At 34.6% G+C, this 27,774-nt stretch overlaps 2 protein-coding genes across 3 annotated transcripts in view; both read right to left on the bottom strand.

The window, feature by feature from the left end:
* Positions 1–5,428, bottom strand: part of LOC124360897 (E3 ubiquitin-protein ligase Hakai-like) — a 38,487-nt gene extending 33,059 nt beyond the window's left edge. Inside the window, exons 1-2 of one of the 2 annotated variants that reach the window (XM_046814887.1) lie at positions 5,081–5,428; positions 439–565 (exon numbers count right to left, since the gene is read on the bottom strand). In XM_046814887.1, coding sequence (XP_046670843.1) covers positions 439–565; positions 5,081–5,082 — 129 coding nt within the window. In that variant the 5' untranslated portion in view covers positions 5,083–5,428. Of the gene's footprint in view, positions 1–438; positions 566–4,690; positions 4,942–5,080 lie in introns of those variants that run through there. The other variant, XM_046814896.1, reaches the window with a different exon arrangement.
* Positions 5,429–18,503: 13,075 nt separating this feature from the next.
* On the bottom strand, positions 18,504–19,708 carry LOC124360890 (jerky protein homolog-like). The gene is made up of 2 exons (XM_046814874.1): positions 18,998–19,708; positions 18,504–18,796 (listed from the first exon to the last, which is right to left on the bottom strand). Exons 1-2 carry the CDS (start codon positions 19,618–19,620, stop codon positions 18,589–18,591), a joined length of 831 nt encoding a protein of 276 aa, XP_046670830.1. The 5' UTR covers positions 19,621–19,708; the 3' UTR covers positions 18,504–18,588.
* Positions 19,709–27,774: the final 8,066 nt, after the last annotated feature.

Below are 27,774 nucleotides of genomic sequence, written 5' to 3'. Positions count from 1 at the left end.
ACAAGAATTGGAGATCAGAGTCGGACATACTAAACTGTCTAGTGTAAGAACAATTTAGGTTTCTGGTGTATGTATCATTGTATCATAACTTCACCTCTGAGATTTGTGACTTAATTTCGGATCTCATATATGAGATGCTCGGGAAAACAACGTAATTCAGATTCTACAAACTTCATCTTAAAGATATTGAATAAAGACCTCTCTCTCCCTCTCTCTCTCTCTCTCTCTCTCTAATCTCACTCCATAATCCACAAATGCATAGCTTTCCTCTTTCCTCTCCTGTTTCTGTCTCTTTTCCAGTATGTATCCTTTTATGTTCACGATATAATAAAAGAATACATATGTAGCTTCTTATACTGTACTACCTATTATTATGAAATAGTTACCAAATACGTATTAATTCAGCATTATCCTATCTTAGCATTTGTTACATCTTACCTTAGCACTTTTTTTCCCCCGGCCTCTGCTCCCTCTGCCTCCTCGAACACCTCTGCCACGCCCTCCTCGTCCTCTACCTCTACCCCGTCCTCTCATTGTTTTCACACCTTCTTCACCATCCATTGCCCTTACAGAAATTAATAAACACTATTAGCTAAAAAAATTTTATTATGAACTTATATAATACATTTATTCTTAAAATAAACTTTCCTACCAATTGCAACCAATATACCGGGTGAGGCACACCACCAGTGCAGTATGTATAACAGTTTGATGTATTGACATAAAGTGCTTTCCCAATAAAACACCCATGGGGAGTCCATTAAAAATATGTTCATCACAATCTATGTAGTAAATGATACATCCTTTTAAAAGAAAGTCATTGGCGAAAATTAGAATTCACTTATCTCAATCTGTTTCAAAATTCCAGCCTTTTTTTTGAGAAATGTTGAAATTTATAGAACACTGTATTTTTTTATCCATGTGACTTTTGTTTATTCTGATTCTGATTTCTTGCTCACAATAATCTTAGCTTCATTTTGATATGCCACTTCATGTCTACTTTTAAGAGTATTTTAGTGTTGACCTCAACTCAAAAAAATTTTGAAAATTTCTAAATTCATAAGTCAAATTTTTTTTAAACTTAACGTGCATAATGTTGTACATAATTGTAAAGGTCTTGTTAAGATGAACAAAGTGTGTATTTAACCTTTTTTTTGTGGTTTTAAAAAAATAAGCAGTAATTTATTTTTTAAGTAATTTTTCCAACGCATTCAGTGTAACCTAAGCCATTTATAATTTAAACTATTTGAAAAATGTTTACATTACACCAAAACAAAATATTTTTAATAGCAATGTATTTTTAAAAAGAATGGTACTGTTATGTCTAATGTATCAGTAAAACAAAATACTATTTGTTGTAAAGGTCTAAAACTCATATTTATTTTAACAGTTTGAAACATATTTAAAGTAATACAGTTTGTAATTTATAAATGGAAATTGAAAAAGTAACAAAAATATTACTTAATTTATTTCACTACATTGCAGATGCCCAAACTGCAATCCATTATTTTTTAAACACAGTTTTACTCTGGAACTGAAGCTATCTACAATTAGCGATATATCTCTTGGAAAATGATCAAATTTACAGCATTCCTGATTTGCTACACCACATCTTCGACTGTTGTTGGTCTTGTAGTGTGCACAAAATCTTTTAACCTACCCTAAAGGTCCAGGCATGTCAAATCAGAAATCACCTTTTCTGATCCATCTTCCAGGATTCTGTTCATTGAGAATTTGTCTAACGTTGTTGGCGTAATGACTTCTTTTTCTTTAGGTTATATTTCTTATTTTTAGTTTTATTCTATTTTAATTACGTTATTATTTCTTGTGTAGGCCAGAAGGCCTCCAGGTATATCACTTTTCCAGTCATATCACATTGGACTAACTGAGCGTTCATGTGATCTGAGCCCGAATTTAGGTACTATCAAACCAAAGGCGCCACCGAAGCCCACACTGATGACCTGAGAAATTTCGGATCGGTACTATTCCGACTTAATTACAGTTATTGTTCAGGTTTTCCTCCCTTTAATATCTATTGCACTACTCCCTATATCTTTATTTTTTTTTTATTTCAAATTTAAATTTTGACAAAAAGTGTGAAGTAGCTAAAGTAAAGGTATTAGTAGAGTTAACAGCCAGAATAGTAAATTAAAATTTAAAAGTTATTAACGTATTCTGCTTATTATTTCTTGTGTAGGCCAGAAGGCCTCCAGGTATATCACTTTTCCAGTCATATCACATTGGACTAACTGAGCGTTCATGTGATCTGAGCCCGAATTTAGGTACTATCAAACCAAAGGCGCCACCGAAGCCCACACTGATGACCTGAGAAATTTCGGATCGGTACTATTCCGACTTAATTACAGTTATTGTTCAGGTTTTCCTCCCTTTAATATCTATTGCACTACTCCCTATATCTTTATTTTTTTTTATTTCAAATTTAAATTTTGACAAAAAGTGTGAAGTAGCTAAAGTAAAGGTATTAGTAGAGTTAACAGCCAGAATAGTAAATTAAAATTTAAAAGTTATTAACGTATTCTGCTCCTCTTAAACAAAAATATATAATTATGGTTTCAGGAGATGAAAATCAGAAATAACTTTGTTTTTTAATAATTGAAATTAAAATGTAAATTTGTGGTTGTATTTGTATATTGTGCATATTTTCTACCGGTCTGTGCAGTCTCTTTAACAATTGCGTCTATTCGTGTAACTCAATCGCAGTGCATTAACTCTAATACAGTTAATTAGTTTTGTAAGGTTGTTACGTGTTTGATTGCAAAGTACGTGGGCAATTGAAATATTAAGAAATTAATTTAATCCTTTTAAATTGGTCATCATGTTTTTTCAGAATTGAGAGTATAAATTTCTTGTGTAATCATGTGTTTTCAAATCTAGAAAAGCTATTTTTATGTAATCAGAAGTTACCACATAGGATTTAAGCACATTGTACATACATACAAAGTTATGGTTACGTTAGTTTTACTTAAACTAAGTTTGTTATTTTTACAGTTTTTATTGGTTTATGAAAGTTTGATTCAATTTATATGCATTATTTTCAAATTTATTTTTATTCACAATGGAAACAAGATGTGCATTATTAACCTATTCCTGAAGACCTTTTGAACAAAACAATATAAGTTTTTAGGGTATATAAATGACAAATTGTGAATTTTCGCACATTCAAAATGGAACTAATTGTCTTTTAAGATAGTAGGAAGTTATGGTTGGGTGAATTAGGAATATTTGTGGTTTTTTAAGTTGAGTTTCCTATAAATCAGTAATGGCCAGAGGCCGCACTTGTGTCAGGATGATATTAACTTATAATCTTAAAAGGTCTAAATTAAGACGTCTTTTATTGGGGTCAAATTCCCCTGATTTCAACTTTGATATTTTAAGGGCTGCAGTATAATAAGCGGCCGCCAACACAATCGGATGATGATTATCGAATCATTGATATTGATTACTATCCAAAAGAAATAAAGCAAACTGTCAAAGACTAAAAACAAAATATAGGACCAAATAACATAATAGATAGTTCAAAGAACATTATGGTTTTGCTTGTTTTCAATCTTAAAAATTAAAGTATCAATATTTATATAATTTACAAATCAAAATATAATATATAATTAATATAATTACAACAAAACAATAACATTTAATTTCATTATGTATTTTCAAGGATAAATATACATACTGCTTGTGAAACAAAGAAGTACCTCACTGTTTTTGCCGCCATTAGTCAATAACCAAACACATGATTTTAATTTTAATTGTATTTCCAAACACGATTTTACTTTGAATTAATTTTGAGCGAACTGAATTAAATATTATGCTTTTAAAATCATATTATGGTGAAGCTATACTACATGTAAAATAAATGTATTCATTTCAGATTGCATAAACTAACTAAACTATATTTAAATTACGTTTGAGCAGCGTAGTACTTTAGCCAATCTGAAATAGCATTTTTGCAAGTGCTGATACTGTCAAAAGTACATTCATTAATGATTAAAAGTCATAGTTTGTTTAATTCAGACTAAAATAGTACAAGATATTCATAATCAAATTTAGAATGTTCAAAAAAAGTCTTCTCAAGATTGTCATATTTGTTCTTACTTTTCTTGTGATTTTCACCTTTAATTCTGGTTTTCAACTCGTCAATACAAACTGGACATTTCGGATTTAAAGGAGCAAGGTCATTATCTCGTAATCATTTAAAACATTTCTCAGTGTTTATAAAATTATTTTGAGCCAATATCTGCATATTCATCGCCATTATGTCTGTCGTCACTAGCCTTCTCAACATAAACGAAATAACAACAGCTGGTAATGACGTTACTAGTCTCAATAAAGAAAGCTGGCAGTGATTATATATGAACATCTATAGGTCCAAGTCATATTCGATAGAGTATCAATATTTAAAATCGAAAATTATAATTCGATTGTGTTGGTGGCCGCTTATTATACTGTAGCCATCTTAAGTATCCAATTACAGTGTAACGGCTGATGTTCCTCCGCACGAGAAAAGTAGTTCCACATTCAATATTCTATAACTTCGTTATTTGTCATTTCCACCTATTTAAACCTTATATTTTGTTCAAGAAAACAATATAGCAACAGGTTAATAACACGAAACTCTTATTTTGTTGGTTCAGCCATTAACTTCACAATTATCAAATTAAATAATTACCTTCATAGGTTGGGTACTTCTAATTGATAATTTGGTATCCTAATTTGATTTTGGTGGTGGCCACTTACTATCCACCAGTAGCTCTAGTTTAAGCAAAATTTCCAAGCAATTATAATAAACTATTTCAAGTATTGACAACAACAAGGCTAGTAACAAAATTATTGTGAAACAATCTTATAAAATAATGTTTGTTTGATTGAAAACAGAAACTAAATTGTGTTGAATGTGGTTGATTAAATGAAAACAAATAACAACAGAATGGGCTGTGCATGTTTCCGTCACAGCCATTTCTCAGAAAACAAAAATTGAACCATCTATAAGTCAATAATCATTCATTACTACACCAAACCCCTACTACAAACTAATTCAATATACAAATAATATACATACATAATAAAAGTCTGTAGTCAATGTCGGCAATACAACAACACTAATACATTATTTATAACAATGTTGCTGTTGCTAGATAATTCACTTCTAATACACGTAACATTACGGACAAGCACTCCTTTCCTTTTCTATACTGTGTGCCCTACAACTGCAATGTTCCAATCGGCCATCTTTTCTTAAGATTTTAATGGTCTTGTTAGTTGTTTGTGTTATAGATGGGCGGTATACAATGTATTAGTATCGGTAACATCGTTATCCAGTTGTAACCAACTACCAGGATACCTGTTATTTCAGTAATAGTAGGCTAAATGATTTGGCGTTCTTACAACGTCTTTCTGGTATTACCTGGTTACTGAGAAATTGCCGAACTATTATCGAATAAGCAATGAGGCTAGCAACAGACCTGTTCTGGTAAAGTTTTTCTGGTATTACACTACTGAGAACCGATAACGTAGTGGAGTGAGCGTGAGGGAAGGACAGGAAATAAAATATCAAATTGAAATAAATAATAATAAATAAATAAAACATATCTATCAAAATAGAAACGTAAACCTTTTTGCAGGGAAAAATGAAAACAAACCAAACTTATTCGTTATTCAATTGTTCGCTCTAAGTTATCATTAATTAATTATAAGTAGTCTATTTAGAAGTATTCTATTAATTTAAATATTACATTGTAGTGAGTTAGTTAAGTTTTTGTATATTAAACAATAATTGTATTGTACAGTACAATTTTTAAATAACCGGTTGATAATTAGTTAAAGTAATCTACTAGTCTAAAATGACATTGTTCTGAATTAGTTCAATTTCCGTATACTATGTATAAATAGCCACACCAAATGAAGATTTAGTTTGACTCAGTTTACTTGAAAGTGATTAACAAACAGCGTAATACTAATACCGAGCATGGTCGTCTGGTAAAAGGTTACTTTCCAGATCGTAATACCAACTAATCACGTTATTTTTGTAATAGGTTATTAACAAATAACGGTATTTCCCATCTCTAGTTGGTGTCATTATGAAGCCTGTACCAAACTTTGGCACAGGCTTCATGGGTATGAAACTATCCAGCCTCTTGGAGCTCTGAAGAGTGAAGACTGAAGACACATCTTGCACTCCTTAGGTCCTATTTAAAAAAATGTCTTTTACTAACGAGATTCATTTTATTTCTTTTTTTTACAAGACAGTTGTTGATATACAATCTGGAAGTTAATGTTAAGTAAACAGTTCCCTATATACGGTATAAGTGTAAAAATAAACAAACTAAATGTTAATATAACTCCCGTTATTGTAGCTTTATTAGTTAGTCTGAGTCAACTTTAAAACAAGGATATATGTACTATTTTTTTATTCGAGAGTAGATATTAAAATTTAGCTTTGGTCTTGTTTGTGATTTAAACTTTAACTACCGTATTTTATTCCATATTTATTCCTGTACAAGCTTCCTCTGGTTATTGGTAGTAGAGTGGTTTTATTGTAAACTTTATAAACTCTGACATCAGTTTAGAAGTACTATTTTTCACGATTTTATGAGCTAGTATTTCAAAAATTTCCCGGGGGAGGACTCCCGGATACCCCCTGGTATGTTGGGGAAGCTTTTCCATACCCCCCACTCTCCGGTGGTTTGGAAACCCCCCAGAGATTTCTGGGTAATCTACTGTATCTAGTTAATATACAACCTATTGTTATAATTACCACAATTATAGACCTAGAGAAGTGAAATCTAACCAAACCGTAAGCCCTCTAGACTCCTTTTTTATGTAGCATCTATTTAAGAACGGCTATATTTTGAATGTGGTAGACGTTAGATGTTTATCGTGTTTGAGAGGTCTTCGGGATCTGGCTTCGTCAGATCTTATTTATTAAAACAAACTATACGTTGGCACATTAATTACATGAGTACGTTTATTAGAAACTACAATAGTTGCACTATCTGAAATTAACGCTTTAGTCTTTACTACACCATTGATTTAATATTTACAACATGTCAGAGGTATTAGTTTTTCATTGAGAAGAGTACATTCAATGTACGAAGCGCTGTTTAGGTCATTTTGTCCATCAATAAACGTATTAGTATACCGTCTAGACCATCACTAGCAGTGGCGGAACCCACCTCACCAGCAGGAGAGTCCAGGGGAAATGTTTGAAACATTATGGTATAAAACCATTATTTTATAGTACTTCTGAACTAATAAAAGGAGGGCAAAGATCTAGCCAGAGTGCACAAGTTTAACAGTAAAACCACTCAATATAACATCAATCATCAGGAAGCTTATACAAGTGCAATTAAAATCTTCTACAGCAAATATAGTTTGTATATAGTGTATGTAACTAAAACTAAATTTAATTATATCATTAATCAAATATTGAACAAAATAGTTAAGTTTAAGTCATAAATTAAGACTAAAGTTAAACCTTAATGTGTACTCTCAGATCAATAAGTATAGATAAATATCCAAACTTGTAATCTAATTAAGACCAGATTTACATATAAAATTGGTAAAAGTATACTGTAATTGAGTATAGGTGGATTTACACATAGTAGCAAAACATCGCTATGTAACATCTGCTATATGTAGAATTTTCTGAATGTAGCAAATGTTACATAACAATTTAACTCAGTACTTTTTAATCCTCCTATGTTGCAAACAGCAAATGCTACGTGCCACATATAGCAAATTTTATATAACATTTTAGATCAGTGGCTTTTGTGAATGCTACATGCTAAATATAGAAACTACACTTCAGAGAAGAAATTTAGCTCTCGCAGCTGTAATAACTATAATACTGGCCTGTCAGAAGAGGGAACGTAGGTTTTGGGTTCTTTCTTTCTTTCTTCCTCTTGTTTGCTGAATTTCAGTAGGTTCTGCTTACTTTGAGCATGGAACCTCGATAAACATTCTTGTATGTATGACCAGTTTACACTTTTTACACACAGTAAGTTCACTATTGCACTCAGTATCCACGAGGGTTGTATGCTTGGAGACAAGGTTGTTCTTGGTGTTCTCTGTTTTGTTTTCTATTTTTTGTTTTTATTTGTTAGTTTTAGTCACAACCTTAAGTCTATTGTTAATACTTCCTATTGTTTGTTGTGTTACTTTGAAAGAAGTTGGGGGAATTTCTTTAAGGAAGGTATTTGATGTGTGTAGGATTAAATAGGAACGGTTGTGCACCCAACTCCAAGGATAGAATGCTTCACGCCAGAGACCCTTCAGGCAGCTTCCTAGTCCAGAAACAGGAAATGGGCCCTGGAGAGAACATTTTGTTATAACCCATGGTGAAGACATTCATGTTCTTAAGACAGGTCACTTTCAAGACTTAAGTTATGTTAGTATGTTTTTTTTATATATATTACCTTATTTATAGATTTAAGAAAACTTACAATTTCCAGTATTATTTCCATATACTCGTTAAAAGATCTTTCAATATATAAGGTGGATCTATTTTCTTCGCTTTCAGTTTAGTGAGCAATTCATGTCTGAAGTCGTTATATTGCACACAATCAAAGATTAAATGTTGAAGACTTTCTATGGAACCTGCATTGCATTTGAGGCATAACGGAGTGAAATAACAATTTATCTTAAATAGGGTTTCATTAACCCAAGCATGTCCAATTCTTAGTCTATTTATCGTTACTATTTTATTTCTACTCAGTTTGTAATTATTATACCATGGGGAGGGGCAAGTAGTGATTGTTTAATTGCGCCAACAAAATCTTCCAATGACACTTTAAAATCTGTTGGTTCTTCACCTGCTTGGGTTGCCTCTTTTGTCAGCCTATCTACATGTTCATTGGGACCTATCCCAACATGACTTGGTACCCATTGAAAAGTGAAGTATTTATTACCTCTCATCATGCAGATTGTAATGGCTGATGCCAGATTTTCTTCATAATCTGCTGAACTTTCTGCCTTTATGGCTAGTATAGCAGCTTTTGAGTCAGAACATACTACAATGTTATCATAATTTTGTTCGTTTGCTATTTCAACAGCTTTCTTTATGGCATACAGTTCTGCGGAATAGCTGGATGCCTGGTTTGGAAGTTTATATTTGTATTCTATTTTTAAGTCCTGTATATACACGGCAGAGCCTGCGCCATCCTTGCTTTGTGAGCCATTAGTGTAAATTCTTAGATAGTTTTCATATTTCTTTCTCATTAATTCTAGAAATAATGCTTTAATGGCTTCTGGTGGGAGTAATGATTTTTTCCCAACTGTGTCATCAATCTCTAGTTCAAATGACATTTTTAAGTTCTTAAGCGGTAGGGGGCTATCAACGAATTCCAAAAGATTTGAATCACTTACTGCAATATTGTTTAGATTCGCCAGATTATCTACTGTGTTCACCAGTTCCATGTATAGAGGTTTGGTTTTTTTGACCCAGTACTTATGATGATAAGCTACTGCATGTAAATATCTTATATTCACATAGCATGGGTGTTGTGGATTACTTAGTGTTTTAAATAATATTTTCTCTGTTAAGAATTCTCTCCTTATATGTAAGGGAGGTAATGCTGCCTCTGCATGCAGAGTATTAGTTGGGGAAGATTTCATAGCTCCAAGAATGCATCTTAAAGCATGGTTTTGGACTATTTGTAGGCTTTTAAGGTTGACTTTTGGGGCATGACCAAAAATAAAGCAACCATACTCCAGCTTAGATCTAATTTCACTTTTACCTTTGTTAGAAGCTACGGGTGGACACCTAGCCTCCCACAAGCCAGTGACCTCAGGATGTCAAGGTCTTTTAGGGATTTGCTTACCAGTGATTGGATGTGCTCCTTAAAGTTTAATTTATTATCGATTATAATACCTAAGATCTTATGGCTATTGACTACAGGAATGACTTGATTGTCAACAGTCAATGTGGGATTTATGATTTCTTTCCTTCTACTTATTATGATAATTTTACACTTTCTTGGATTTATATTAAGCGATACCTTTAACAGGTATTGTTCAAGGCTGGACAAGGCTTCTTGGATCCCAGCTGCACTAATGTCTAGCTCTTTATGACTACAGATTAGGGTTATGTCATCTGCGTACAGTAGAGGTTGTACCTGTCTTGGCATATACCTACCGATGTCTGCAGTATACAGTGAAAATAATTTTGGACTGAGCACACACACCTGGGGAAGGCCTCTATATGCAGTTCTGATGAAGGTACCCTGATTGCTGATGAAGGTCAACCTTCTACAACTAAACCATTTAAAAATGTGCATTATAAATTTTGCTGGGATTCCTAAAACATATAACTTACTTGCAAGTGTTGGTATGGAGACTGAGTCATAGGCGCTACTTACGTCCAGGGATACAACAACTGCAGTTCTATCGTTTGTAAGGCTTACCTGAGCTTCGGTTATCAGGGTCAGCAGGAAGTCATTGCTTCCACTCTTCTTTTTGAAACCAAATTGGTTGTCAGGAATAAGTTTGTTCTTAGTGGTAAACCATTCTAGGTGGTATTTAATCATTAAATTGAATATTTTCATAATACAGGATATTAATGAGATAGGCCTATATGAGTTTTCAGATGTCCTATCTTTTTTTTGGTTTTAATATGCCTATTACCTTTATGTTTTTCAGGTATTCCGGGATGCTCTTTCCCTGCCAAATGTTGTTAAAGACAATTAGCAGAAGGGTTTTGGCTGAAGGGGGCAACATTCTTAAGATTAAATAGTTAATACCATCCAATCCAGGGGCAGTGGACTTGGACCTAGATTTGATGGCATGTTCCAGTTCGATTTCTTTGAATTCACCCTCAAGTTGGTGATTATTACTATTTTTCATGAAGATGGGGGAGGTCAGTTTCTGATTTTTCTGGAACATAATCTGGGGAGATAGTTTTCATGAATTTATAGCTTAGGTCCTTGTCATTTTCATGGCAACTGCCCTGGAACACTCTGGTGTCCACCAGGATTTTGAGTTAAAACCAATACCTTTTGGGCCATTGTGATATTTTGGCACTGCATTTATAATTGATTCTTTCAGAACTTTCATAAAATCTTCATATTCTATGTCACCTTTGGCCTTGACAGTTAGAATTTGTACAGAGGCTTTCTCGGCAGTATTGGAGAATGCACACCAGTCTGCTTTTTTGAAGTTTCTATCCTGGAAACTTGCCTGGTCTAAAAATGGTGTGGGATTATTTTGGTTTTGAACATTCATAATATCTATAACAATAGGGTAGTGGTCACTACCCATCGAGTCCATCACTTACCAAGAAAGGATCCTCTGTTTCAGTTGAAATGTTACAAAGGTAAGATCAATGGTAGAGGGTCTCCTACCAGGGGATCCTACTGTGGTACTGGATTTATCATTGAGGAGAATATAATGTGAATCATAGTAAGTATTGAAAATTTGAATTCCTCTATAATCCTTCCGCCCATCACTGGACCAGTAGGGGTGTTTAGCGTTAAAGTCCCCACATAAGATTGAGAATTCTTTTTGCAAAAGAAATAATTTGTTCCATAGCGTTTGATCTAATTTGTTTGGAGCGCAATAGCAGTTGTATATAAATAAGGATTTTTCTAAGTTTAATATTTCAATACCTGTAAACTGTATTGGATAGTTCTCCAGGCCTGGAACTGGTACCACTTTCCATTCTAGAGATTTGTGTACTAGGATTGCTGTACCACCATACCCATCATATCTGTCATTCCTTACCGTGCTGAAGTTTTTAAAGGTGAACTTTTCTTCTGGATATAACCAGGTCTCCTGGAGAACAATGAGTTTTATGTTATTAATTGTAACAAAATGTTCTAATTCAGCCCGTTTTGACTTAATAGACTGAATATTCCATTGTATTATCCTAAGAGGTGGATTGTTTGTCATTACTGACGATGTCAATAGCCACTGACAAGCCTACGAGAATCTGTTTAATATTTTCTAGAACTATATTGACAGCTTGCATTGGGCTGCCAGCATTATCGGCAGCTGCATTTATCATTAGCTTTCCAAAATATAATTTTGCCCGGAATTCCTCCATCGATTTTTTAAGGTGGGCTCTTTCATCCTCAGTAAGCTCACCTGACCTACTTTGCTTAGGACTAGGCCTATAACCTTCAGCAATTTTTCCTTTGGCAGGGATATTTGATGAGGGTTTTAAATTTCTGTTTCTAGTTGTGTTCTTGTTGTTAAAAGGTGCTCGTCTGTCCTTTGGCTTTCTAGTGAGATGTTGCCATCCACTTTCTTCCGTTATCTCACCCTCATCTTCGCTGCCAATTAAAGAGTTATAGTAATTATCTGCGAGGATCAGTTTTTGAATAGGCCTAATAGAGTTAAGTTGAGGGAAGTCTTTATGACTTGTGACGTTATGACTGACCACTGATGAGAAAGGTTTGTGAGGTTTAACTTGTGTGCCTGGTGTGTGGCTCTTTGTATTAATTGCTTGAGAGGCAGTGAAGAAATCTACATTATATTCTGAAATTCTGACCCTAATAGCTAATTGTTTCTTAAACTCTGGACATGACTTGGAAAAGCTGGGGTGTTCCCCTTTACAATTGACACATTTGGCAGTTTTCTGGCAGTGCTCACCATTAGATTCGCCATGGGCGGGTTCACCACAGTTGCCACATAGGTTGGTGTTCTTACATGGTGCGCTTGCAACATGATTAAATAAATAACATCTGTAACACTGTCTTACAGGTTGTGGGTATTTTTCAACAGACATCATTACATAATCTAGTTTGATTTTATTTGGAAGCTCAGTACCTTCAAATATTACTTTCATAAAGTGAGTGTTATACACTCCATCCTTCCCCTTTTTAGTGATACGGTAAGCCTCTAATACAGGGATTGGGCTTAGGGCCTGCGTTACTAGCTCATTTGGGAGTACATCTGGTTCAACAAAAACTACTCCGGTTACCTGTACCCTATAACTAGGGATAAACACATGGTAGTTAATAGGGTTAGAAGGATTCTCACTTACGAGAGAGTTTGCTGCCTCGTGGTTTTTACAAAAGATGGAGACATTCTTACCCTTTCTAATAATATGGTCTATCTTACCTTCATACTTACAGAGGAGTTTACCAACAGCAAAAGGATTAACCCTTGTTTTATTTACAGAACTTACAACAACCTCATATGGCCCAGCTGAGTCTGCATTATACCATCTTTGTATGAATGATTTTTTGGGTAACTTGGCGGGATTCATTTGATCATTTTTTTACTCCTTGATTCTGACTTTCTGTTTCAGTAAACTTTCTCTTATGGCTAGCATTTAATTCTAATTTCTCATTATGGTGTAGCTCGTTTAGAGGCAATTCTGTCTCCATAATACTCAAAACCGCTGACAAACAATGAACAAAAATTAACTAATTATCACCGACACCAACATGAAACAACAAGTAAATGGAGAATAAGTTAGTTAAAATGGTAAGAGAGAGAGGTTAACTTTACAACACGCTGTCTGGTCAACAAAATGTCCTATAAATGTTCTAACACAGTTCACGTTTGTACACCACAAAGTAAATAATGATGAAACAAGTTTATAAATTTAAAAGACGATTTCCATCATAATACCAAATATGATTATGTAAACCAAATTCAGATAAGCGTACTAGTGTGTTGAACGTAAACTTGTTTTTGAGGTTTTGGGTTCGACTGTCACTTGATGCAAGTGTAAAATATAAATAGTGGGACTGACTTGATGAAAGATTTCGATGGTGATGATGATGCGAATAACAAAAAAAACCACACACACACACCATATGTTTATAGTTTGTATTTCATCGCGACTTACCTTCATTGAAATCTGAAATTACCTGTGACGAGTGTCAAAATTTTATAAAAAAAGTCACTAAATTAAGAGATACTATAGTTGTGCGTGAGAACTTTTAACCAAGTAGGTATTCTTACCGGGAAAAGTATCAATTAAATTAATAATTCTGTTCCTGTTTCACACACCCTCACAACCTTCCATTTAAAATCCACCCACAAGACAAACAAAGAGTAAACAAACCACACTTGACTGTCTTCCGCTTAATTTACAGAAAATGCTGCATGTAGCAGGTGCTAGATGAAAATGCTGCGTACCAACATTCATAAATGTAGCAAGAGCTTACTTTGATCTTCACCGACTCTGAATTTATAGCAGAAGTTTTTCTAATTGTAGCAGAATTTGCCAGATATAGCATAAATTCTTTCACTCCATATTATGAAAGTGTATTTTTTAGCATTTCTGTTGGTCTTTTAACCAAGGGATAAGAGCCGGAGTATTGAGTATCGGAATCGATTCATCCCTTTTAAAAATCCAGGGACATTATAAAATTTCATGTATAATCCATGTATTGTACCAAAAACCTGAAATCCATGCATAATTCCACCTTTATGGATATTCATCGTTGGCGGCAGCTCCCGGTTCAGTGAAAGTATCGCGATTCCAAATACATACCACTGCTGGCCAGTAACGTATCAGAAAGATATCTGCTACGGAAGTTACTGCAGTATGGTTAATTCATGATTTAGAATAAGTGGACAATACTACCGAACAGTACCTTCTATAGTTGCCTCTATAATACAAATATAAATAACGTAATCAATCATTGGCTCTTAAATATTTTGTGTTTGCCTTTTTAGATGATGCAAGAATAGAATCACCCCATCATGACAGTACTTTCAAAAGTAAATAATCACATGAAAAGCTGTAGTGTAAATCATAACGCGTTCATTAGATTGTAGTCAAGGACGATGAAACATGGCGTAAGTCTGTTCTTCACACACATTGAGACTGGTTTTAACAGCTCGAATTGTCCAAACGATCACCACACGTGAGAGAAGTCATACAGACAATTCATTAATAAACTGATGGAATTTTCACTAGCCGTCATCCAGCCAATGCCAGCTCTGACAACAATTGGCGTGTACGAGATTCGGCCAGCTGGCCGCCTGCAGACAATAGTAAATTAAGTTTACATTAGCAAGTAAATTGTGAAAGAATTTGCTGTACTACTATCGCATAACATGAACAAAGAGCAATTTTATTTGCGAGAAGGTTATAATACTGGTTATTGCGGGAGACAATGTGAAGTCTGTTAGCGATATCATGGTGATGTTTATAGTTGAAACTTTTATACCTAAACACTGTTCTCCAGTTCTTGCAAACAACTGTCCAAAACTGGTTGCAACAGCTCTTGAGCCAGTTTGGACTAGCGATATTTTATTGTCAGCCACAAAACTAGTACAACTTCTTGCCAGTATGAATGCAGCTAGTTCAATCAAGGTTTGAATGTGACACGTATATGAAAACACATCACTTCCCTTGTTTTAATCTGACAACCAATTGAACCTGTGTGAATAGCAATCGTTCATAGACTTCCCTTGTTTTAATCTATTGTATATAATCTAACGACCAATTGAACCTGTGTGAATAGCAATCGTTCATAGTCCAAACTAAAGACGATCGGTTGGCTGACTAATCATCCAATCAATCTGTATATATATTTGTGGCTTAATGCAGCTCAGAGATACAACTAACCAAGATAAACTCCACTAATAATAGTGGAGACAAACTTAAATTAACCAGCATCAGGTGGGGCTTGCGAATGATGTCGATCTTCCATACCACGTCATGTAAAATACAGTGTTTCAAGTCCTGATTCAAGGAGCTGTTAAATTATTTCTTTTATTTCATAAGTTCTTGAGACAGAAAAATTGTTTTTGAGATTTTCCCAGTTGGGTGGCCACCCTGGAAAAAACTTACCTGTATTTCTAAAATATATGTTCAATTTGAAAGAGAAACATTGTTAAATACAAATATATTTTTAGTGAACAAAACGTAATCAAGAACAATTTGTAAACAACTGAGTTAAAATGGTAAGGAGCGTGTAATTTCTAATTTGAATAAAATACGGGAAACTTATAATAAAATAAAGACTCAGTAAATATGAACATCCAAATCACAGTGGTTTTTAGACTGAGTTGAAGGTAGGGATTATGACTAGTTCTTAAAATATAGTTATTTCCAGAAAAATATAAACTGTATTCCATATTGCTACAAATTAGTTTAATATAATCATATTTTTGGATTGCTTTGTTTTATCAGGAGTCTCTAAAAGTTTAAGAATAGTAGGATTTTTTAGTGCTGATTTTATTTTAATCATACTATTGCAGAAAAAGCTATTAGGAATCTTTTCTTAAGATTAAAAATTGGATTTTAAATTCTGATTTGAGCTTAATTTAGTCAAATTAGAAGACACTACCATTATATAATTGTTAATTAAGTTTCAATGGAAAATATAAGAACAGTGAAATATAGACAGTTAAAAAACAACAAATATACTTTTATAGTGGTTTGAAATAATTATTTATAGTTTTTTTCTTTTAGTTTGATATCACAAGTTTCTCCGTTTTGTTAAAAATTCCAGGCGAAGTCTTGCTGTTTGGATCACCTCAAGTCATGGAGGCATCTCCCAATGCCGTTGGCCACAAAAAACCTAAAATGCACTGAAAACGGACTGTATTAGCTACTTATAACTTACTGAAAATGATATTATACCATCATTAAACCTTAAATGCACAATTTTTTGTAATGATAAGGCAAATTTTTCTTGTTGAAACATAATATAGACATTACAGGAGAAAAACAGTTATACACAGGAGATGTTATAACGGGGTTTCACTGTTTGTAAATATTGTATCTACTATTGGATGTATTCAGGAGGCATGGATCCAAACAGGAAGTAATCTAGTTTTTTATAAAAAACTTATGATTCTATAACATTTTAACACATTGCTACTGGAAATCCTGTGCTTCAACCATTGCGCTAAAGCTACATACATTTTTACCTGCATTTTGGCTCTTCTTCCATTATTACTTCCGTTGCTTAATGCTGCTTGGGAAACATGCTGTTTTAACGATGTGTTTGGATTATATCCCAACTTTATAAATATTTCCATATTTTTACATACTACTAGTTATAATTGAACATAAAGCAATCAATTAATTAATTTTGATCACCATTGAGAGTGTCTTCACTGCTTTTTGGACTTGCTTAGATGCTCAACCCAAGAAATACCTCGGAATATTTTTGTGTCATTTGTAATTCTGGCAGTTGTAATGTACTTTTGGTCTCAGCAATTTCTAAAGCCATAGTTGGGTTTGTCTTGTTCAAAAAAGAATATACATACACATGTAAGACTGAGAAGCTTATCATGATCAAAAAGCATGTACTTTCAGTATAAGGAAGAAAATCCTAACTAAGTTGATGCAACATTTCAAAATAATCGTATATAATATATTGTGTGAAAGTCTTGTTTGTTTACGGACAGTAGTCTGGGAGAATGGCTCATTGAGGTATAGCTATTGGCCATTCTTCTACTTTCCTGGAAGTTGCAAAAGTCTAGTACTAGTCTTTATGCAGTCACCTTCCTTAAATTTTTGATATTGGATATTAAATAAGAATAGATCATATTATGTATCAGATTTTTCTAAATATTTTATCATTTAATTTGATGTATAGTTTATGGAATTTTAATGAATAATACAAACACTGAAAATAGACAACATTCTTATAAAAATTTTTATTCACCACTTCTGCTTGCCTCCAAAGTTTACTATTATCCAAAAATATTAATCATTTTTCTGAAATTTTATTTTTTTAACTTTTATTTATTTTCATTTTGAATGCAATAAAAAATATAATATTTATTTTATCTCAATGATTACTATTCGACTTATTAAAAAAATAATGTGCAAAACTAGCAAAAACAGCACCTGCCATTACAGGTTTTGCAACTGACCCTTCCAGGGTTAAACTACTGTATAAATGTCATATCACAATGGGCGGTGTGAATAAAAACGAGTAGGACAAGTAAATACTTGAACATTTTAAAATGACAAGTAAACGCAAAAATTGAAGTGAATAAAACAAGTATTTACTCTTGCTCGTGAGTAAATACTTGATAGGCTAGTATACCACCGAAAAATGCCAATTTTTGTGTGAATAAACGCAAGTAAATACTTCTGTAGCAAGTAAATACTCGTCCATTTGCAAGTCAACCCGACCCCAGACTTGCAGTCGTACTTGTACACGAAAGATGGCTGCATTTATGAACCTGCGTGGTGTGAAACGTTATAGAGACCGGCGTGATATAAGTCCCGATCTATCTAAGGGACTACAGTAGAACCTCGGTTAACCGAGGTAATTGGGACCGAGGGTACCTCGGATACGGCGAACCTCGGATAACACGGAACGTAACCTAAAAATCGTTACCGGGGCTAAAAATAGCTCAAGATATACTAAAACATGAACAAAAGTTATTAACTGAACTGTTGTTTAGTTTATTAGTACAAGAAATGTTATTAGTACGCAATAAAACGTGAGAGGAAACGGTAACACTCACAATACTAAACACTGTTTTAATATAACACTCAATTTATTGCACAACTGAATACGTATGATATAGGCTACACAATGTACAGAAGTTTAGTTACAGTACAGTATTCCTGTTTACAAAATTAAATCAAAGAAATGAAAATTAATTTACTGTACATTGTACAAAAATAAACAAAGTAAGCTAATCTTTTTTCCCAAAGAAATCAGTTATTGTTTTTTGACTTAGATTAGAGGATCTTAGGCTAGCCGCCCTGTTGCGCCAGCGTCGCAGCCAAACTAAATCGTTTGTTGTTGCGGTTTCTTGTTGTTCAATGTATGCCAGTGCTCCCTCGATCGTTCTTAGACCTTCTGTATGTGATATTTTCTCAGTCGCCCCATCAGGTTCATCGCTGTAAAAAAAACTTTTGTTTTACGTAACCGTAACGCAATCAAAAGGCAGCAGTTGGAATTGGTATGAAATTAGTTTTGGATTGATGAATGGGCAACATTTAACTAAAGTGTAACAAATATACTGTAGTTGTGTTAAAAAATTGATGTTGGATTATGTTTTTATGTTAAAATTTTGCATAAATAAAAAATCAAAAACTTACTTGTCATCATCTTCTGGTTGGTTGAGCATCTGGATAATCACGTCATCAGTTAGGGCCTGATCCTCATCTCCATTGATCCATTCACTGATGTCCTCTGCACTGATGGGCTCAGCCACTGGAAGGTGGTTACAAAGATTCACAAGCTCTTCATTTTCAGGAGGACATGCTCTTGGCTGGTTTTCAGGAGCAGCTGTCTCTTGGCGGCTTGCCTTTTCAATTCCGAAAAGTTTGCGCCATGACCTTCTTATAGTGTCCTCCCTAACGTTATCCCAAGCTTCTGACACCCAGTAGACAACATCTTTCATTGTGATTAACTTGAGAGCATCAGTGACACCCAGCCCGTCCTCTAGCTTCTCCAGTAGATTTCTAAGCAGCCTCTTTTTGTAGTTTCGCTTAAAAGTTTCTAGAACTCCCTGGTCTAGAGGCTGGATGAGGGCAGTAACGTTTGGAGGCAAAAATAAGGCTCTAATGCCATCGCTGACTAGCTCATCAGCATCTGGATGGGACGAAGCGTTGTCAAGAATAAGAAGGGCCTTGCGAGGGAGTTTTTTGTTCTCCAAGAAAGCTTCAACGACTGGAACGAATTCCTCAAAAAACCATTGTTTGAAAATCCGCGAGTCCATCCATGCGTTTTTCTGGTTTGTGTATGTGCTGGGAAATGTGTCCACATTAGTATTTTTAAAAGCACGTGGCTTTTTATACTTGCCTATTACAACTGGTTTGAGTTTCAAACTTCCTGCAGCATTGGCACATCCTAAAACTGTAACTCGATCTTTAGATTTCTTATACCCAGGAGCTGATGTTTCCTGCTGACTGGCTAAAGTTTTTGAGGGCAACATTCTGAAGTTAAGGCCTGTCTCATCACAGTTGAATATTTGATCGGATGTAAGACCCTCACTCAAAATCAATTTTCTTATTTTTTCTTCAAAAACTGTCACATCAGTTTCATTACCTGAAAGTTTTTCCCCAGATATATTAAGTTGCCGCACTCCATAACGGTTCTTCCATCGCATTAACCACCCGGAACTAGCGGTAAAAGGTTCATCGCCATCGCCAAAAGATTTATGGAAATCTAGCGCTTTTGCCTGCAAAATAGGCCCACTTATTGGACTTCCCCTTGCTCTCATTTCCGAAAACCATAAGAATAAAGCCTCGGAAGTTTTTTCATACTCACACTTTTTAAACGTTTTTCTCTCTGAATTGCAATTGGAATTTAAGCTCTGAGCACCCCATTTTTCTAACTCAGCCCTCTTCCTCCTCCAATCTCCGACGGTAACCTCACCAACACCCAAGTCTTTAGCGACTGTTCTTATTGACTCACCATTGTCCAGACGACGAATCGCATTTAGTTTAGTCTCTAAGGACACAACGACACGTTTGCGTTTAGCACTCATTTACACCTACTGTAACTGCACTTAAACACACAATAAAAAAACAGTGATAGACACTTGACTTGTAAAAGTAAACAAAGGACTGCCACTGAGACGAAATGGCGTCTTCGGGCAGACCGATGATGCACGAACACATCCGAGCTGAAGCTGTACACCAGGACAGCCCACTAGATGCGCAATAAGCTACGGAGTCGAATCGGGGTGGTGGGGAGAGCGAGTGGCTCAGTCGCGTCTCGGCATTGAAACAGTTCGCATTGGTCCGGCGGCGAGCGGTGTCGGGTTACAACACCTGCAGCTGCTCTGGCGAGCGGTGTCGGGTGACAGTGCCGTATGCATTCGGCAAAGATAAGCGCTAAGCTACGCAAATATTTGGCCGAGGAAACACAACAGTTGCCAACAATTTACTGTACAGTAGTTTTAACGCATTGCAGGCTAGCGTGCGTATTGCGATAAAAGGAGCACCCAAACGCTCATTACTGTACGTAGTTTGTGCGTGTTTCTTTTGCTTTTTAAATAAAAAAAATCGTCCGAGGACGGCCTCGGTTAACCCGGAGTCTCGGTTAAGCGAGGCTCGGTTAACCGAGGTTCTACTGTACTACGGTTTGAGAGCGAAAACGTAGATTTTCTCACTTCGCACTTTCTTGATCAAAATACTGATGGAAGAGGTGGAGGATTAACTGCACGGAAAAAAATGGAAATTTTTCTAAGATACGTTAGTGAACCAGGATTCCAAAGTGGTGTTGCCAACGACATGGGGGTTGAAAGAAGTACCGTCAGCAGAACATTTTCAAGTGTATTGGATAAAATAGTGTCGAAGTCTGAAGATTGGATTAAATTTCCAAGCACTATTGAAGATATGGATCAGGCCAAGGCAGATTGGGCATCAAAATTTCGCATTCCGACTGTCATTGGTGCTATAGATTGCACTCACGTGCATATTATGAAACCTTCGGAATTCGGCGACGAGTATGTGAACAGAAAAGGAAAAACAACAATAAACATTCAGATGACTTGTGACGCTAATGAAAAAATTACAAGTGTGGACGCTCAATGGCCAGGGAGTGTACATGATGGCAGGATTTGGCGAGTGAGTGGAATTCAGGACGTGGTGCGCCGATATGATGGTGATGTTTGTCTCCTTGGTGATAGCGGATATGGAATTACTCCTTGGTTACTGACTCCTTTTGACGAACCAAGAAATGCTCGTGAGCGGAATTACAATTTGACCCATGCTCAGGAAAGAGTCATCATTGAACGAGTTTTTGGCCAGATGAAACGTCGTTTTCCCATACTATCCAGCCAAGTTAGAATAGCAGTCAAAAATGTTCCCAATTTAGTAATAAGTTGTGCAGTGCTTCACAATGTAGCAAAACATTTGAATGATTCTTGGGAATTGGAAGACGAAATCGAAAATGATGTGGCTGAAGAAAATGTACCTGTATATAATTTAGATCGGAATGAAATTAGAAATAGACGACGTGGTCAGCAAAAACGATTAGAAATTAGTAATAATCTGATTATATAAATACACATTTTTGACATGGAAATAAATTTAATCCTATTTCCTTTACTCCAATTCCAATCCCATATGTGAAAAAATAAAATAACAAAGTAATAAAAAAGTATAAAAAACTAAAATATATCTTTTTAAGTATGTCACATGTGCGCATGTGTGTGTGTGGGCCTACAATATGTCAGGTTTAACATGGCCTGCTGGAAAAGCAAATGCGCATATACCACCAGCCTATGAGCCCTCCACCGGTCATGCCATACCTGACAAACTGCGTACAGCTGCGTAAGGCGCGTTTCCACGGTCCGTGGTCAGGCCAGACGCTGGGGGCGGGGCGGGGCCGAGCCATCACAAGCACTACGATTCTTTGATCTTTAGCGCTCCTAGGGCGCAGTTCCGTCTGCTCAGACCATGGGCCCTAGGAATGCGCCTACGTTACGCATTTAACCAAGCCGTTTGGTTTCATACCTACATCACGTATAGGCGCACATGTGACGTACATCATATACTTATTTTATTTTTGTTTTTTATTTATTTTATTATTTTTTTAGTTTTTATTTTATTTTTTTATTTTATTTTTTTTTACAGAAAAGGAATATTTTAGGAAAGGAAACAGGATACAATTTATTAAACAGGATACAATTTATTTCAACAACAAAAATTCCTTTAAGACATCGTCTTCTTCAACCACAACGCGTTTTTCAACGGACTCCGTTCGTTGTGCAGCTCTTAGGTTCAACTCCGTTATCATCATTTGTTCACGTTCAGCCAGAAGTCTTGTTAGCTTAATTTGTTCAAGTAATAATAAACGCTGCAGCTCACCAGTTGTCAACTTTGACGTCTCTTCAGTTTCAGCTGAGAGTTTCAATTTCTTATTTTTTTTCAACTTCGTCGCATCGCTATTACGTTTGCAAGTCACTGGTGTGATGGACTGGTTTGATGCTAACATGTCAACGGGGTCATCTTCGTCTTCACTATTCTCATTCTCCTCATTAAGTTCAGGCAATGGCGACGTAGAACTTGTTCCCAATCCAACGCATGAAGCCCCAGGTATTTTGCAATAAATTGGGTTCTCGTTTGACTCGGAAATTTTTAGGAAATCTGCCTCCCATGACAACAATGTTATTGGTTTATTTCCTGTTGCGTTGACATCAGTTTTTTTCTTGACTGCGGTTTTCATATTGTTCAATAGCTTTTTTAACTGTCCAACACTAGTTTGCTTCCCAACGTTTTTCGAAAACTGGTCGGCTAAACATCCCCATGCCATCTCTTTAGCAAATGCAACTTTAGGCAACATGGATTTATTTAGCACAACACTAAAGTCTTTCAATAACGCTACAAAAATAGCCCTATTGTCACAACTGGAAGTCACACCACTTTCATTCATAGCTGCAAGAGGACAAAAACAAACGGTAACGACAACTGACTTGTGAGTAATGACGGGGAGTCGATTTAGGCGAAAACAGACCAAGTTACAACAGGAGAGGATGCATGTAGTCTGTGTGGCGCTACAAGTATTTACTTGTCTTTCTTGTGCAGTCAGTTGTCTCGCGAGTAAATACTTGCTAGTATACCCTCGGGTTGGCGAGTACACGGTTGCAAGTAAACTCGACGCTTTATTCACATCGGTTTACTCGGGGTTTAAATACTTGTTACATTTTACTTGTAAGTAAATACTCGTCGTACTCGTTTTTATTCACACCGCCCAATGTCAAGGAAGGCAATCAGTTTTGAGTACCTTTATGTGCAAACATTTGCAGATTTGTTCATTAAGGTGGGTTTTATAACAGGATTTAAAAATAATTTCCAATGCATTAAACATGTTAAATTCATCATTGATGCAATTTTGTAATAAACTTCAATAACTTTGTCTTTGATATCTGAAAAGTTACACTAATGATAAGCATTGTGTAATTAGTATACACTACAATTTAAATGTAAATAATAAAACCAGGCTTTTAGCAAACTTCAGCTGAAAGTGTAAAAAGATGTTTAGTGAAAGTTAAATTTGGATTATGTTTCATAAATATTATAATCATTTTAACATATTTAAAAATTCTTCCGGAAAACTCATCCAATTTTTCACTTAATAAAAATTTTCTTTAGACTTTTAACGGACATTACAAAAATGAATTAGCTAAATCGGTCCAGCAGTTTTTAGCAACACATAAAGTGATTCACTTTTATTATATACATTTTCTGTTACATTTCAAAATGTCTTAACCCATTAACTGGCAACTGTCATATATATGGCATTTTGGATGCTCCTTTATTTGCACTGCTGTATATATGGCAGTAAGCAGACATTATGGAAATCAGTTATTTTTTGCATAGTAGAATAATCAACCTATCAATTGAAGTATATTATTACTCACTAAATCAGTTTACTTTATTCCTCTTTGTATACTTTGTTTTGTTTTAATTATTAGTACTATGGGTGATGAAGATGCAATTTTAGGGAGAAGTCGAGTGATATGAGAGAATCATTAGCTGAACAGAAACCAATGTCTAGCAGCGTATCCAGCCAATTTTAATGATGAAATTTCTGTACAATTCCTAAATTTTTCAAGTTTCTGCACCTTCAAAATTCCAGGACGATAAAACTAAAAATTGTAGTTCTCGCGAGTCTATTCCAACACTAGATAATGTTTGGTTACTTCCTTAAAAATGTATCTGGTACATTAAACTCTATTCTTTTTCTTGATTAGGTTCTACCTAATTTTCTTAACATTTAAACATTTTGTTATAATGACATTATTTGTGTAAATTTAAATTTATTTTGAATAAGTGAGGAATTTGATGTAGTAAATAATTTTCCTGTAACACTTTTTATCAGCTCAAAACAAAGTAGCAAATGTATTACACTCCCTGAATTAAAATAGATCTATTTATAAGAGTAAATGAAACATATATGTACAAAGCCAATAACAAATGTCAAGCAGTGACTGCCATACACTACCACAAACTAGACTATACTTGGTGTCTAGGAAAGTGGCTGCAAGAAATTCTCTGACTTTTCCATACAAACAAAATCATTTTCCATATCCTATTACCGATAAAATCAACAGTAAGTTTTATTTACAAGTAATGTGATTGTCAAAATATAATTAGAAATACTGATTAAAAAAGAATTTTAAGTTTAAAATTAAGTAAAACACTGATATTTATTTGGATAAAGTTACAAGTAGATCAGCCAAAGTTAAAATAATGATGGCCGTATGTGCAGTATATGGCGGTGTTTGGAGTTTACAATCCGACCCCAGAAAGTTCCAGAAGGTCTACAAAACTTGTTGCAAAAAATTGCATTGACATTATATAAACTATTATTATTTCTAGGTTCCTTACATAATTGTAAACATGCACATAAAATTTCATTACCTCTATAAACAAAATGTTGTAGGCAGTTTTGTAATTCCCGACAATTTCCCCAAATATTGAGTTATTTGTCAACTGATTGAATATTTACTTTTTTATACCTTTTTATGCCTGTAATACCTCCCTCACTTTCACTTTTGGCATCGTCAGATGTTTCCGAATCTGATATGTTACTGACAAAACTATCACTCAGATCGTCAACATAACCCACACCACTTTCAATAATATTTCTAAACAGTGTATTTTCGCTAACAGGTGAAGCTCGGCGAGTAGGCCGTTCTTCATCAGATGATTGGTCACTCATTTTTGACACATAGTACTAGTTACAAACCAATAATTTCAATATTTAGCTTGAAAACATTTTGGAAATAACCTTATTGACTGAAATAACTTCTCAGACTAAAAAAGCAATTAAGAGATCAGCTGTTGAAGTTGGGATCAAATCAACTGACGAAAAAAGGTGAAGTTAACAAACCACTACAACACAATGTAAAACTGCAAAATCACCGCCATAGAGTATAAAGGTTTACTACGTTTTTACATCCAACAACTATCCAGCTTGCATATATCGCAAATTTATCGCATTTGGATAATTTATAAAGCCAGTATAAAGGATTTACCAAACGTCCAACATTTCGGACATCCGAGGTTTTGGCCAAAACAACGATGTCCGATATTTCGGACGTCGGAGTGCAAAGGGTTAAACTTGGAAATATATGCATAGTTTTGAGAAATCCTTTTTACAACAATAACATTACCTTACTGTGCATTTGTGTAGTATTCAGTAGCCCAGAGCAAATTTGCTGGACTAAATCGAGAAAAATATAAACTGAAATAAAAATATTATTGACAAAAATTCCAATTTTTTTAATCTATTTAAGCTTTTTTTATGCAACATGTTTAGGCGATCGGTATATTGCTGATCATCTGCAGTCCATGAATATACGCAGTATACTTGTGGCGATGCCCGTCATATACAAATAAAGAACTGGAAGCAAAATATTTACAAAACTAGGATCATTTGTTAGTTAGGATATCTATCTACAGATTTTCATACACAAGGCACAACAATAAACACGTTTTAGCGATAGGAAACTCATGTACTGCTGATCGCTGTCATTCCAATATACGCAGCACACTTGCGGCGATGCTTGTACATAAACACAGATCTACAAGAAAAATGTAGTTTACTAAACTAGGATAATTTATTAATTAGATTAAATTACATGAAAAACATAAAACCAATATTTAAAACTTTTATTTGTTTTGTGAGGCCTTTCAATAGCGAGGCTATCTGAAGATGATAGCCTCGCTATTGAAAGGCCTCACAAAACAAATAAAAGTTTTAAATATTGGTTTTATGTTTTTTATGTAATTTAACAGTGACCAATATAAGCTCCATCTACAGCATTATTAATTAAATTGTTTATCTATGGTTATTCATACACAAAATCACGTTTTCGTGATGGGTAATTAACGTAATACCGATCAGCTGTCGTCTGGGTAGACATGCAGTAGATTCACAGTGATTTATGAACGTAAATCTAATACAAACTACAAGCAAAATACTATTGTAAAAAACCAGTATATTTATTGATAAGATTTTATATTTACAATTAAAAAAAAAAAGATAAAAAGGCTTTTTAGCCGCAATTCCCAACAACACTGATAATTAATTCATTGATTAATGTGTACACTTACAATCAGTTGATAATTATTAATGATGCGGCAAGTCTCCCCAGATTCTATTATCAATAGATTTTCGGACCTGAATCTTTCTTAAATATTCTGTAGATTTGAGATTTGGCTTTGACACATAAGTATTTATAATTACAATGCCATAAAAAACATATATTTTAAACAGAAAAATTATTTCACAAAATCATAATCCTTGAATTTTGGTGATTTGCGTGAAAACCTCATTAAAATTAGTAACTTTACCGGTACTTCTGTGACACACACATACACACACATGAATGAATGTTTGTCTGTATGTTCTTTATAGACTCAGAAACTATTTGACTCATCATTATGAAAATTTTTATGTACATGTATTTTTTCACGTAGAAGATTTATATGCTATGTCCATTGATGTAACTCACCACCCGACGGCGCTGTAAAATATTAAAGTTATCAAAGCGCCTCCACATTATAAACTGCAATTACAAGACAGTTACGTACATATTAAATAGTCAAACACTATTTGAAGGCGCTAAGTTTTGATGTATATTTGTATTTAAAATAAATTTCTCGTTGAACTTAAAGCTTGAGTGTTAGACCACTTTATAGTAAAGTACATGTACGTGTAGAATGACAATAAACATACACTTTTGACATATTTTCTTGATGGTAGCAACAAGGTAAACTCTTCATCAGTGTTGGAAATATAATTCACTTGAACCAGAAGTGCTCATACACGGGCAAAGCTTACGAAAAGCGTGTAAAGCCGCAGGAAACACAATTTAACAAAAAGTTTACAAACTGCTGGAAACTGTGTGACT

Source organism: Homalodisca vitripennis, chromosome 1 (assembly GCF_021130785.1).
Source record: "Homalodisca vitripennis isolate AUS2020 chromosome 1, UT_GWSS_2.1, whole genome shotgun sequence".
NCBI classification, from domain to species: Eukaryota; Metazoa; Arthropoda; class Insecta; order Hemiptera; family Cicadellidae; genus Homalodisca; species Homalodisca vitripennis.
The sequence above is the reverse complement of the archived record's forward strand: the minus strand, read 5'-3'. Positions and strand labels throughout refer to the sequence as shown.

Excerpts from the sequence above, each read along its gene's own strand:
- LOC124360890 (XM_046814874.1), bottom strand. The coding sequence starts at position 19,620 with ATGGACTCGCGGATTTTCAAACAATGGTTTTTTGAGGAATTCGTTCCA. Across the intron at positions 18,797-18,997 it reads CAACCAGAAGATGATGACAA|CGATGAACCTGATGGGGCGA; the intron begins GTAAGTTTTTGA and ends TTTTTTTTACAG.